Source organism: Thalassophryne amazonica, chromosome 6 (assembly GCF_902500255.1).
Source record: "Thalassophryne amazonica chromosome 6, fThaAma1.1, whole genome shotgun sequence".
Taxonomy (NCBI): domain Eukaryota; kingdom Metazoa; phylum Chordata; class Actinopteri; order Batrachoidiformes; family Batrachoididae; genus Thalassophryne; species Thalassophryne amazonica.
In genome coordinates this window covers 59913371-59927581 of record NC_047108.1, presented here as the reverse complement: position 1 = coordinate 59927581, position 14211 = coordinate 59913371, and the positions used below count along the sequence as shown (strand labels likewise).

At 40.2% G+C, this 14211-nt stretch overlaps 1 protein-coding gene across 1 annotated transcript in view; it reads left to right on the top strand.

Moving 5' to 3' along the window:
- The first annotated feature begins 10877 nt into the window (after positions 1 to 10877).
- ampd2b (adenosine monophosphate deaminase 2b) overlaps positions 10878 to 14211 on the top strand; it is a 118193-nt gene continuing 114859 nt past the window's right edge. Inside the window, exon 1 of the mRNA XM_034172235.1 lies at positions 10878 to 11306. Within this exon, the coding sequence (XP_034028126.1) occupies positions 11201 to 11306 (106 nt within the window). The 5' untranslated portion in view covers positions 10878 to 11200. The remainder of the gene's footprint in view (positions 11307 to 14211) is intronic.

The following is a 14211-nucleotide window of genomic DNA, read 5'->3' as shown; positions in this document are numbered from 1 at the left end:
GCTCAATAATGCTTCGGTTCAATAATTCTATTTCTACCTCATTTTCTTATTTTATTGTACTGTTACAAGTATTATTATTATTATTGCTTATCCTTGCACATGCTGTTTGATGAACATTTTCCTCTATTTGCGCCCATCTTGTGTGTTTTTAAGAGCTGACGTAACATGTGAATTTCTCCTCTGTAAGATCAATAAAGTTTTATCTTATCTATCTTATCTTAATGTCTCTGGGTGGGGGCTGCCCCACATGATGTCATTGAAGTCTGTTTCTAGCAGATTCAATTAAATTTTTCAGGATATATGGCATAAAAAAAAACCAATACGTCAATATTGACATAATTTGTTATTCATTTAGAATAGTCAGCTCATTTGACATTTCATTGTCCTGTGATATGCACTTTAAGGCTGAGAGGCCAACTTTTAGATGTGTGATTAATAGAATATATTTTTTTATGGACGGTGTAGTGTTTTTTTAAGGGGTGGCTTGACCAACACATTGCCTCAGTAACTGTGGTACCATCAGTACTCTCTTTCTTGTACACACAGGGATATGTATTAGCACATCAAACTACTAGGAAACTGAATTAAATATCAAAACTTATAAACAAAATAAAAACAAACAGTAATGGAAAAATACAAAACTTTAATGAATTTGGTTTGTGCAACATTTCACATTGGTTTTCTGTCTCTCTGTTGCTCCATTGTGCAGTGCAACAACATTGGCAGGTTAGATGCTGCAGTCAAACCATTAAACAGTAGAGTGTTCCTCCTGGTAGGTAATATTGAGTTTACAAAATTGCTAAAAATCAATTCCAATTGGTTGGGTTTTCTATGTTTTTCATGGAAATGGTACTAAGCCAGGTACTAAGCCATTTGAGGTTTAAGGTCAAATTTCAATCATGAGCGCACTACAAATTTAAACATCATTACAATGGTACCATGCCCTGTTCCATTGGTTCTTTTGGCAGGGTGTTCACAATATGGTACCTGTCAAAGTGTTACAGTCAGACTGAATTTACCATTTCAGTTGACATGTTTTTGCAACATGTAATTGGCCTAAAAATGGAGAACATCACAGTCAAAAAATTTTAACTGCTCATCTGTATAAATGTCTGAGTAAATTTGTCTCATAGAGGACCAACAGTCTGTATGTTTAATTCTAACAACCTATAGGTTTTCAGTCAAGCAGTCTGCCACCGGTCTTCATGCCAACCTTTTGCAGGTGTTGTCTCGACACTCTGCAGGTTTTCACTCCAACAGTTCCCAGGTTTTAATTCCAGTAGTCTACAGGTTTTCATACCAAAACTCTTCAAGTTTTTGTCCTAGCAGTCTGTTAGTCCGAGTGCATGAGTTTAAAGTCACTTTACACGTGACATCCACACACAGCTCATCAGAGCAGACAGTTCCTCAAACAGCTGCTGTTCCTCCATTCTCTCTTTCTCATAACAGCAAAGCACAGTGCCACCTAGTGTTTGAAGTCAGGACTCAGGGCATTAATCAACTAATCGATGAATGTGAATTTGATAGCACCTACCTGCAAACCTGCAGCACATACAGCCCTCTGTTCAAACACGTCATCACTGCAGCGTGAGTGCATCTCCAGATGCATGCACAGATAGACACAGTATGTGTGCAAAATTAAAAGGATGACATACAGGAGTGGAGCAGCACTCATTAAGTGCATAATAACGTTGGTTGTCTCACCCTGCAGCAATCTGTTTCTCTGAGAAAACAAAAACAGTCAAGATCCCATATCCTTCTTATTTATGAACCTTTAAACGGATCAGGTTGTTGGCAAAGGTCAAAGTGTCATTTCTGGCATCAGTGGTCTATATGCTGAACTCCAAAAGCAGAAATAAAAGTGTAAAAGGAACATGCGCTACAAACCGCTACAAGTTAGTTACTGACTAAACAAGTAATGTAACACAATCTGAATGAATATGAACTAAACATTAAACTGCCCTCGTCTGCAGCAGTCTCACGTTATTAGTTAAATGATATATACATAATATACGAGTGTTAATGTCTGTTAAAAATGGCAGGTTGCTTTAGGAACTTTAGATGATGCCTTTTTTCCTCCAATTGTGAATGCGGTGTGATAATTATGGTAAGAGCAGGTGTTTCTGCTCTGTTGTTGCCAGGTTAAAAAATGTGGAATAGGTTTGTTGATGGGAAGAAAATATGGCAACAGGTGCTAAACTGAAAATGATTTTTATTTATATGAGAGTGTGTGTGTGTGTGTGTGTGTGTGTGTGTGTGTGTGTGTGTGTGTGTGTGTGTGTGTGTGTGTGTGTGTGTGTGTGCATGCATGCATGTGTGTGTGTGTGCGTGCATGCATGTGTGTGTGTGTGTGCGTGCATGCGTCTTTCAGATGCTCCCATTCAGCCTGGGTCATGACAGCAGATCTGTTAATCCACATCTTGATTTAGCACAAGTTTTATGACTCAGCTAACAATAATAATAATCACAATAATGATGATTATTATTACTTTAATCTCGTTTTCAAGTTTCTTGTGCAATATCTGTAACCATGTGCAGTATTTCCCATGCAATATTATTCCACAGTTGTAAATAATTCTTGTTTTACATTTTACTTTGGTCCACATTTTATTTAGTTGTACATATATTTAAATAATTTATTGTTAAAATTCATTATCTTTTATTTGGATAACAATTACTCCCACCTTGGAAAAGCACCTTTTGGAGTTGCACTCAAATCTTGTTGCAATTCTGATTATTATTATTGTCATCGTTTTTGTTGCTGCTGCTGCAAAAAGATTGTTATTATGATGTTTTGACGTTATGTTTGCTGTCATTTTCATTACATGCCTACAGTTACCACAAGAGGGCGCTTGTAACACTTTCAATATCTTGCTGAGGAGTGCTCACTAAATCAATGTTGTACATTGTTGTGATGCTATTTTATTCTTATTGTAAATCAGTTGTCTTCTAATTAGAGTATTTTAGGTCATCGCTGCTCTATTTATATGTTTGCCTTTTTTGAGCAGTGAAGTGACAGTGACATTGATCAGAGTGTCACTCAATAGAATAGAATAGAGCCTTTATTGTCATTGTACATGTACATACATACAGTAAAATGTGTATTATGCATTTAACTCATCCTAATTACAGTTATACACAATCCAACCACTAGGGGCAGTGAGCAGCCACAGTCCGGTGCCCGGGGACCAACTCCATTTGTAGAGACGCTGCCTTGGTCAGGGGCAGAGAAAGGAGCAGACCCTGAATAATCATGTTTTTTGAAATGAAATATCAATCATTCTGCCCTGTTTTTTGTCAAATTAAACACAGAAATATGTTTTCCTGATGGCAGTGGATGTTTTCCCCCCATGTGTTCTGCTGTCGTTTACAGGCCGTCTCTGGAGTGAGTGTGTCTGTGTGTGAAAAAAAGGCAACTACAATTTAAATATGCTTTAAAACATTTTTTGAGCAAATGTACCCCCCCCCCCCCCCCCCCCGCCACCCCCATTGTTTATCCCTTAGGATGTTTTTTGGCAGCAAATTTAACCGAGTGCAGTCTTTTGTTCCCTCCAGCCCTTTGGCTTTGTTGATTGCGCAGGTTGTGTCATGATGATTTGAAGTTGATTGCATTATTTGCTTGGACTCTGGCCCTGCTCGAACCACTTTGGCGCTCTCTGCGACATTAGGATGTGGTGATCCAGTGTTATTTTCTAAGAATACTTTGCACTGCAGGCTGTTGACTGACTCCACATCACACTGGCTTTACTCTTAACAGGAGCACCAGAGAATCAAATACAATGAACAATACTGTGGAAAAAACCTTGTGCATAAATAACTACATTTTTAACACACAAGTCAAGGTGATGAAATAAACTGGATTTAAATAACTTGAAAGCTTCATGTGTGGTTAAAGTCAGTGATGAATGCTGTTACTGTGCAAATATTCTGATCACATATATTTTAAAACTCTTGGCTGTTCCCATTAGAGGGTGCTACAGCAGATCATCGGTCTCCATCTCACCCTGATCTCTGATGAAGGAGCAGCGGCTCTACTCCGAGCTCCCCACGGATGACCGAGCTTCTCACCCTATCTCTAAGGGAGACACCAGCCACCTTCCTGAGGAAGCCCATTTCGACCGCTTGTACCCAACCCGTCTTTCAGTCAGGGCCTAACCTTCATGACCATAGGTGAGAGTAGGAACAAAGATTGACCAGTAGATCGAGAGCTTTGCCTTTTGGCTCAGCTCCATTTTCATCACAACAGTACGATAAAGCGAATACAGCTGCTGAGAAAGAAAAGAGAAGTGGTCACACTTCCATTGGCAGATACACTCAGTTTTGTTTTGGTTTATCAAGTGATCTGTGTAGCACTGAAGTGGCAATTGGTTGACCAGCTCCTTCTTATGGTGTCAGATACCATATAGTCCTTCTCACTGTAGTGGTGTGTTGTATGCTTCAGCTGTGGTAGCTGACAGCTCAGTGAGGGAAATTTTTTATTTGATTTATTTATTTAACGACAGTTTCACTGTGATTGATGACTGTCTCAGAAGTCGCACTCCTCTGGTCACAGGTGACTTCACTGTGATCACAGACAGTGACGGGGCTGACTATAAGGACTGTATTGGTCCCCACAATTTACAAAGAGTGCATCCGTAAAGTATTCACAACATTTCACTTTTTCCACATTTTGTTGTTACAGCATTAGTCCAAAATGGATGAATTTTTTTCCCCTCAAAATTCTACACACAGTACCCCATAATGACAATGTGAATTTTTTTTTTTAGATTTTTGTAAATTTATTAAATATTTTAAAAACTAATAAATCACATGTACATAAGTATTCACAGTCTGCCATGAAGCTCAGAATTGAACTCAGGTGCATCCTGTTTCCACTGATCATCCTTGAGATGTTTCTACCACTTAATTGGAGTCCACCTGGGGTAAATTCAGTTGATTGGACATGATTTGGAAAGACATACACATCTGCTCCCCTGATGGAGCTTGAGAGGTGCTGCGGAGAGGAATGGGCAAAACTGCACAAAGATAGGTACGCCAAGCTTGTGGCATCATATTCAAGAACACTTGAGACTGTAATTGCTGCCAAAGGTGTATCAACAAAGTTTTGCGCAAAGGCTATGAATACATGTGATTTCTTTGTTTTTTATTTTTAATAAATTTACAAAAATGTAAAAATTTCTTTTGTCATGTTGTCCTTATTGTTGTGTGGGCCGCCAGAAGAGGAGGTACTGCTGGCCCAACACCAGAGGGCGCCCTGCCTGAAGGCGGGCTTCAGGCACTAGAGGGCGCAGTTGCCATCCAGGAGCCAGGACTGTCAGCTGTCAGCAATCATCATCATCACCATAAAAGCCTGGAGGAGACACCACATCTCTGTCGAGAAATCAGTTTACCCGACAGGTAACCTCTCAGCCGTTTCTGTGCCGTTCGCACATTATTTGCTACTGAGTTTGCAGTCGTAACCTTTGTATGCTCGCAGCTTGGAGCTGGGTTTGTGGAAGTTAGAGGGAGTTGGCGTTTCCCACTCCTCACTTTCTTGATCATTTAAGTATACTATTGGTACTGCACGTTCTCAGTGTTCCTGTTTCTGGGAGTGGTGGATTTTCCATCAGAAAGGAACTGTGACTTTTTGCTGACTGCTTACTAGGTGTTCACACACCCACCATAACCTGTTTGCTCTTCCTGCCAGCGGTACCAGATCTGACAGCTGGAGGCAGTGGCCACCTGGGGACTCAGGACTTGGCGGCTCCGATGTGTTGCAGGTCTCCGTTGGCGGTGGAAGTCGTGTGGGGCCCGGCTCTTCTCTGGACAGGCGTCTCCTATCCTCAAGCCTGCCCACACGCCATCTGTGATATAATTGACTGTTACCTAAAAGCAGCATCTGTATTCCGTTGTGCACATTTCACAACATTAAATTGTTATATTTTGGCATTTCCATTGTCCGTTCATTTACGCCCCCTGTTGTGGGTCCATGTCATTTCATTTTCACAACACTTATGGGGTGTTGTGAGTAGAATTTTGAGGGGAAAAAAATAATTTACACTATTTTGGAATAAGGCTGTAACATAACAAAATGTGGAAAATGGAAGTGCTGGGAATACTTTCCGGATGCACTCTGTATTTCTTAAATTAAATATCAATGATGTATGTATATATACGAGTATATATATATATATATATATATATATATATATATATATATATATATATATATATATATATATATATATATATATATATATATATATATATATATATATATATATATATATATAAATAGTCCATTGAGCTCGGGACTCCGACGAGGGCGGTTGCATCTCCTCCACTCTCCCTTATCTCTCTGCCTTTAACCTTCAAGTCCCTACTTCACCAGACTGTGAATTCCTCAAAACTATATTGGATTCTGGATCTGTTGGACTACTATTGGATTAACCATGGAATTGATCAGCTGGTCTCTGAACGCTACTGACACCATTTTTTCTACAAGAAGCTCATGACCGGGGGATCCTACCTGCCCAGATGGAATGTATCCTGCGGGCTATGTCCTCGACTCCTGGGGGTCTTGGCGTGTTGCATGCTTGGCGCCTTTCTCCGTTGAGGACGTCGAGGATTTATTCATTTTTGGTCTCATGGCAGCAGGGCTGGTACTTTTTGGCTTATGTGTTGTCCTGATCTACCGGAAAATTGGCAAGACGGTGGCATCAAGAACCACGGGCCCTCGCTTGTCCGTCATGATTAACGAGGTTGGCATCATTATTCGGTGGGACCCAGGCTTTAGTGATGTGACTGGGGTCACGTCAACAGGGGCAGTTGTAAGAGTGTTCCATGATGCATAACACAAAATGGCTGACACACATCCAAAATGTCCTTGTATTTTGCAAAACTATCAGATCCTTTTGCAGCTGTCTAATTGATAAAACCATCTGATCTTTTTATATATGTTTAATTGATACAACCAAAGCATTCATGTCTATTTGGAAAAAGGATCAGCATGATGGAACACTCTGTTTTATTGTGTGAAACTACACTACATACATAAACACACACTATAAGATTTTTACATAACAACCACGAACACACCGCGAAGACACCGCCCACTTTCACCACAGCTCACATAGACACTGATTCAAGCCAGGTTCAGGACCACCCATATGGGGGTGGCTTAGGCTGGTTATAAAAGTTAGAGAACAAAGAAAGTCTGGGTTCTTTGTTCCTGGTGTTTGCATGCGGCCAGGTCAAGATCCCAGCGCTGAGATAACTCTGTACCGGTGTAACAACTATTTTCAATACAACATCTAAACTTTGCAGTCCGTTTCCTGTCCAATTCTTTTTGGAGGTCTCACCGTGATAAAAGAACCTAACAGTCCATAAATATGGAAGAGTGATGAATGTGGCAAGCAAGATCGAGTGTTCTGTTCGGGCCAGGAGTCTGAGGACGCATTTATTCCGTGCACAGCTGGAGGAGACGTGCAGAAAATACATCTGCTGCACAGATGTTTGGTGGCTCAGCAGGTAAATTTCTGGAACGGTTTTCTAAATTGTTGCCCGAAATTAAAGAACTTCTCAAACATTCAAACCCTGCCGGATATGCACAGCTTTTGGATTTGAAAGCAAGTTACATGTGCTATCAAGCAGGTTGCAACAGTGTGACCTGCAGAACTTTCCACACATGGACACAGAACTTAAGCACCAGGACAAAGACTGTGGAGCTTGAGAATGCATGTTATGATGATCAAGTGCAGAGCATCTTGTCAGAATTTGACAGGCACTTTACTGACTTTGCTTCCATTGAGCCTGGTGTTAGTTTTCTTTGTTTTCCATTTGGGGAAAATATAGATGTGGACTATATAATGTCCAAGGTGGCATCACTCTTCAGCCTGGATAGCTGTGCTATTGAGAATGAGATCCTCACAATGAAAAATGACATTGAGCTCAAATCCAGAGCAACACCTGACATGAATGTCCAATTCTGGAATCTAATGCAGAAAAAGAGTGCATGAGTGCCTGCTTATGGCTGCACTCAGCTCCTACTGTCTGGACTATGAGAGACCAGCTGCCTCCTCTCAGGACCAGAAGAACTTTTCCAGCTTGAAGCCAGTCCTAGGCCTACTTGTGCTTATTCTTTTCACCATGCACATTTACTTCAATAATGCATTATTGAAGGCAGGCAACTCTCTCCACAGCCTCTCTGTGCATTGGGGCTTTGTTATGGAGCGTATTGGGGTCACTATTTTTAAGATGGTCATAAAATTTAATTACTCTCTTTTGAACTTTAATAATTAGTGGGTATTGTCCTAATTCTACTCTGCATGCTTTGCTCTGTGTTTTCCATTGGACATGGAAAATGGATTTGCAGGATTTGGCATGCAGAGTCTTATTTTGGTGTTTGTCCCATTTTGCAAAATCTTGATTGGCAAGCGGGCCCCAGACCTGGCAACCATGAAGAGAAATGGGTTCTATGACAGAATCCACTATTTTGAGCATCTCTCTCTCTCTCTGTCTCTCTCTCGCTCTCTCTCTCACACTCACTCAACAGAACACACATAGGAAAAAACAAAGAACAACACTAACAACAATGTAAATGACTTACCACAACTTTTCACCTAAGACATGTTATTTCATTAGAACCCTCAGGATGCATTTTCTTCTTTTCCTGGGAAAAATAACAGGCAGTGTTTCTGGCTTTAACGTGTTAATTTATGTTTATTCTCATTTCAGAGGAAAGCATGGGTCCTTCCACAAAGCAATCATTGGAAAAATGTGTTCCAAATATAGATCCATTTTGTAGTTCTCAATGGTTAAATGTAATGCTTGCATTGTGCCTGTTGTCTCTCTCATTTCAGCACTCATCCACAATGCACCTATGAGACATTTTTCATGCTAAAGAACACCTTTTCTGATTAATATCAGAGCTGTAGTGTCTGTGCTTTTAAACTGAAGCAAACACTTCCAGAGTGACATCTCCATCGCTGCTTCAACAGGAACTCAGAAGGTGGAATTTGTGCAGGAAATTTTAAATTTTATATAATCATCAAATTGTCCATTTGTCCATTTATAGTGTTTTTGAGTATATTATTTGGGACATAGACTTAGTACATTATATACAATCTTGTTACATAACAAATAGTCAATGAGCCAGTCATCAATTTTGACCTAATCGGTACCACTTAAAGGGAAGAAACTACACTTAGAATCCAGCCTCAGTGTATTATGGCCTACACAAAAATGTATGATAGTCATCCCAGGGTGGTAGCTGTAGCCAGGTAGGGGTCAATGAAGAATTACACAGAGGTCAAACTTTAAAAATGCTTCAATCTTGTTGAAAACTATGGTGATGGTCTAGTGGTTAAGGTGTTGGGCTATAGTCGAGAAGATCATGGGTTCAAATCCCTGCCTGACTGGAAAATCACTAAGGGCCCTTGGGCAAGGCCTTTAATCCCCTATTGCGCCCAGTGTGTAGTGAGCGCCTTGTGTGGCAGCACCCTGACATCGGGGTGAATATGAGGCATAATTGTAAAGCGCTTTGAGCGTCTGATGCAGATGGAAAAGTGCTATATAAATGCAGTCCATTTACCATTTAAAACTATACCACATCATTTGTCTTATCATAATGATTCCAAAAAGGTATAGTTTGGATTATCTATGACAGAATGTTCTGGAGTTATGGGGTAAAAATGTCAAAAATGGTGACAAAGATCAGTTTCAGTTTGTACAGGGGCCAAAAGTTAAAGTTGTGCCAATTTCAGTAAAAAATTCTGCAAATTATTGGTTGAAATAAAAGATGAATAAATGGAATAGTTTTGACTGTGTTGAATGTTTGGTCTCCAAAGTAAAGGTCAAATGAGGTCGACGTCCGTTGGATTCTATGATATGTGACATATGTTACCCTGTAACATGAAAACTAAGCATGACAGATGGTGCAAACTATTCCTTATTAAAACCCTATTAACCCAAATAATAATTTGCATAATTTTTTACTGAAATTGGAGCAACTTTAAATTTTGACCCCTGTACAAACTGAACTTGAACTTTGTCACCATTTTTTGCTGTTTTTACCCCATAACTCCAGAACATTCCCTCATAGACAGTCCAAACTATACTTTTTGGAATCATTATGATCAGACAAGCAATGTGATATAATTTTCAACATGACTGGAGCATTTTTAAACTTTGACCTCTGTGTAATTCTTTATTGACCCTAGCTGGCTACAGCTACCACCCTGGGATGACTATCATACATTTTTGTGTAGACCATGATACACTGAGGCTGGATTCTAAGTGTCGTTTCATCCCCTTAAGTGGTACCGAAAACCTGCTTGGCCCATGGACTAAAACCATGTCAGTTGCACATTTACAGGGCGGATGAAGCAAGTAATAACTGGATAAACAAAAGCTGCACAAAAGCATGTGTATGCCCGCGGCTCGCAACACAAACTGCCACCTTAGCCGCCCTTCTGGATCCAGCTACGGTAACTTTAATCAGTTTTGCCTGTGTGGCCGAATCAAAGACAATCAAAATGTTTTTGTCTGTAATCACGTTAATGTTTTCATTTGATGCTGCAAATATTTTCTTTGTATTTAATAAATGGCCTTTTGTTCTCATTGCATTGGGTTTTACTGCACACACACATACAGTGAACATATTATCCTCAGTAATATCAGGATTGATAGTAGTTGTAGTACTACTATCTTTATTCTTATTTAAACCAGAACTTCTCATACTCTTGCTTGGCTCTCACATAGATTTGTGGTTGTCATGGCAACAGTGTGAGCTCTAGCTGCACACTGCTGTGTGTGTGTGCATGTGTTTGCGTAGTGGTGTTGGTGGTGGGGTGAATGGTTCCATCACTTCCATACGCTGTATCAATGCTGCAGCTCGGACACAGGGGTCTGTTGAGGGGCGGAGCCTGTTTCTCTGCAGAGAGATGCTCTGCAGCTCTTCACGGGTCCCGTCAATCTGTAAAACCCTGCTCACAGACATGTAGCTCACATGCACACACTGATCTACTGCATTCAAATCTTTCAGTCTTCCAGCATCTCGGCTACATCTCCTCCTTCTCCTCTCCTTTCTGTCCTCTATGTCTCCTCCTCCTCCTCCTCCTTTCTCACCCTGTAGCTTTCAAACCGCCCGTCCTCTGCAGCACTGACTCACTCAGCTTTCTTTCTCTTTCTGCACCAAGCTGATCCAGCACGACCTGGGAACATGTCTTCCAACCTGCCCTCTGGGTCAGCGACTGGGGCTGCAGCCAAAAACAAACCCCTCTCCCCCTTCAGGAAGCGCGGCAGCCTGCAGTACACGGCCAGCACAGGTGAGTGGAGGCGTTCGCACTTTTAGTGATCCCACATCGTGCACTGTGCATCTTACTGCACACTGTGACTTTCCAGAAAAAAACAAAAACCTGTGAATTTGACTTGTTCGAGTACGAGAGACAGAAGGTAATTATGAAAAGAAACCTGTTGCTTTGGGAAGATTTCTGGGTTTGTATTTTATTGTGACATCATTTCTGTAGATTCACTTCTAAGTTGCAACTTTTTCCTTTTTGAATTCCTTGTTGATTTCTAAAATTGCATCCACACAGCGTGCTGCCATCAGATTGAATTCTGTAGGATACACTGTTGCCATGTTCCAAAGTATGACATTTTGCTTGTTATTGCATTTCAAGTTCACATAAAGGATAACATGCTTTAAGAAATATATGTAAATATTGGGATAATCTCCGAAAAAGAAATGTTTGTGCAAGTTCTAAAGTGTTTTCACTGCTAATGTTTGTCATTTAGCCCGAGGCTGACGTGTGCTCGGAGGGAATGTGTAGGTAACAGAGGGACCTCATGACTTGATCCCCTGCTGAATGAGAGCATTAGCCTTCGCGCTGATCACTCCTTCCTCTAAACTACAAAGAGCAATGTGTACAATGGCTGTAAGACAAATTTAAACACCGCATTCACTGTTCTGTCAGCATCACCACTCAGGTGACACACAACATTCTGTCATGCCCTGTTAATGTCACTAAAAGGCCGATATTCATTTGTTGAATTTTTTATAGTATAACCAACAATCACTTAAAAACAAATATTTCAGAAGTCATCATTAAAAGCCTGACACAGCCCATGGAGACATTCTGTGACCTTCACTGTAAATGTGAGAAGAGATTAATTATTTTTATCCATCACAATGAGCACATCTGGAGGTGTTAGTAATTTATCTGCTCTGTGATTGGCCTCCTTCACTGCTCTAAGCTGACACTGATTATCATCAAAATTGTTCTCCAGTCTCAGTGTGGCATTAAAAAAAAGCATTAAAAACAGTTGGCACAGACTGGGATTGAAGCCTACAAGGTTTATATCACACAGTGTCTGCACAGGCACATTTATAGATAAGAATCACTATTTATGTTTGGTAAAGCTTTCAGGGAGCCTTCCTGGGTAAGAAAAGACTCAAAGGGGCAGTAATCTGGTTTAAAGCAGACTGTACTGTACAGGCCATGTGAAGAAACTCTGAGAGAAACAGATCCTGCTCCGACTCTATTTGTAGCACCAAATTCTGGACCCTAAGTACTAGCCATATTGAAGACACCCCCCCACTGTTATGTTCTTTTTTATTAACGCAGACACCAAATTTCTAATGCGTAGTCAAACCAGGTCTAAATCATGTATACCTTAGATCACACCTGGGAGTCAGAACCCTTTTTAAAGTTGGGGGACCAATATTGAGCTGGGGGGTCTGGGGGACTAAATTGCACCATTTTCTAAAAAAATGGTGCAATTTGGAGCATTCCCGTCTATTAAAGGCACAGGAATGCACCAAATTGCACCATTTTTCTAGAAAATGGTGCAATTTGGTCCCCCAGACCCCCAAACTCAATACAGCTAGCTTTCAAGCTCACCTCTCTTTTCAAATAATTTAGTTAGCAGCTGCTTTCCCTCATTTAGTTTTCTTTCCCTGTCCTTTGTTCTCTTCTTTTTTGAAATCCGGACTTTGACTAATCAGTTCATCACTCAATTATTTTTTCGATTAATCGTTTTGTTTTCAAAAGACACAAATGTGCAGTTTACTGCATTTTATTTTTTTCTTGTGTAAAAACACAGCTTAGATGTGGCTTGACTGAAACAAATTGTCATTAAACTTAATAAAACAGGGATGAAGTGGAGGTTTAAGAGTCATTAGGTGTTCACAGGAAACAGTTATTTCTTTATTTATTTATGTTCATTGTTAGTTGGTTTAAATTTTCTGATTTGTTTTATCAGATTCTTTTTGTCCGTTTCTCTAAAACTGTATTGTGGCATTATTAGTTATTATTTCTATTATTGTTTCTATTATTATTATTATCATTCATCTTCTACCGCTTAGTCCAATTAAGGGTCGCAGGGGGCTGGAGCCTATCACAGCAGTCATAGAGCGTGAGGCGGGGTACACCCAGGACAGGACGCCAGTCTGTCGCAGGGCCACAAATAGACAAATGAACACAGACACACCCACACACACACCTACGGACCATTTTAAAGATTCCAATCCACCTAACCGGCATGACTTTGGATGTGGGAGGAAACTGGAACACCCGGAGGAAACCCACGCAAACACAGGGAGAACATGCAAACTCACACAGAAAGGCCACAGGAATTGAACCCACGACCTTCTCGCTGTGAGGCAACAGTGCTAATCACTAAGCCACCATGCTGCCCTATTATTATTATTATTATTATTGATATATAAATACAAATAAATGAATAAAATATTACAATTTGTAATACATTTGACTCTTTTACGACAACAAACACTGAGCCATGAATTATTATACAGAAAAAAATGTGCTGACAGCTGCAACAGCTTAATGCTAACTTCAACATTGAAAACGCCATAGACATGCTAACACGTTAGCATCGGTCCCGTTTTTAAGTTATAAAATACATCTATCAACTGTTTCAGAACACCATAACAGGTCAGATTAACATAAAAAGGTAAACATTGCTCACAGACATATGCTCTTTTGGGTTTTAGTGGGAAAAATTAAGATTAAGCGAAATAAAATACTGAATCAACAAAGCACCAGATTGCAGTGATTCGCAGATCGAAGCAGTGCTTCAATCTGCGAATCACTGCTTCGATTGGTTCAAGGTTCAAAGCAAAGCCGCGCTGCAGAAACGGTTGATTTATATGGAAGAAACGAAACATTTGTGGTAAAACAAAGTTATTTAACAACTAATTGATGACTAAAT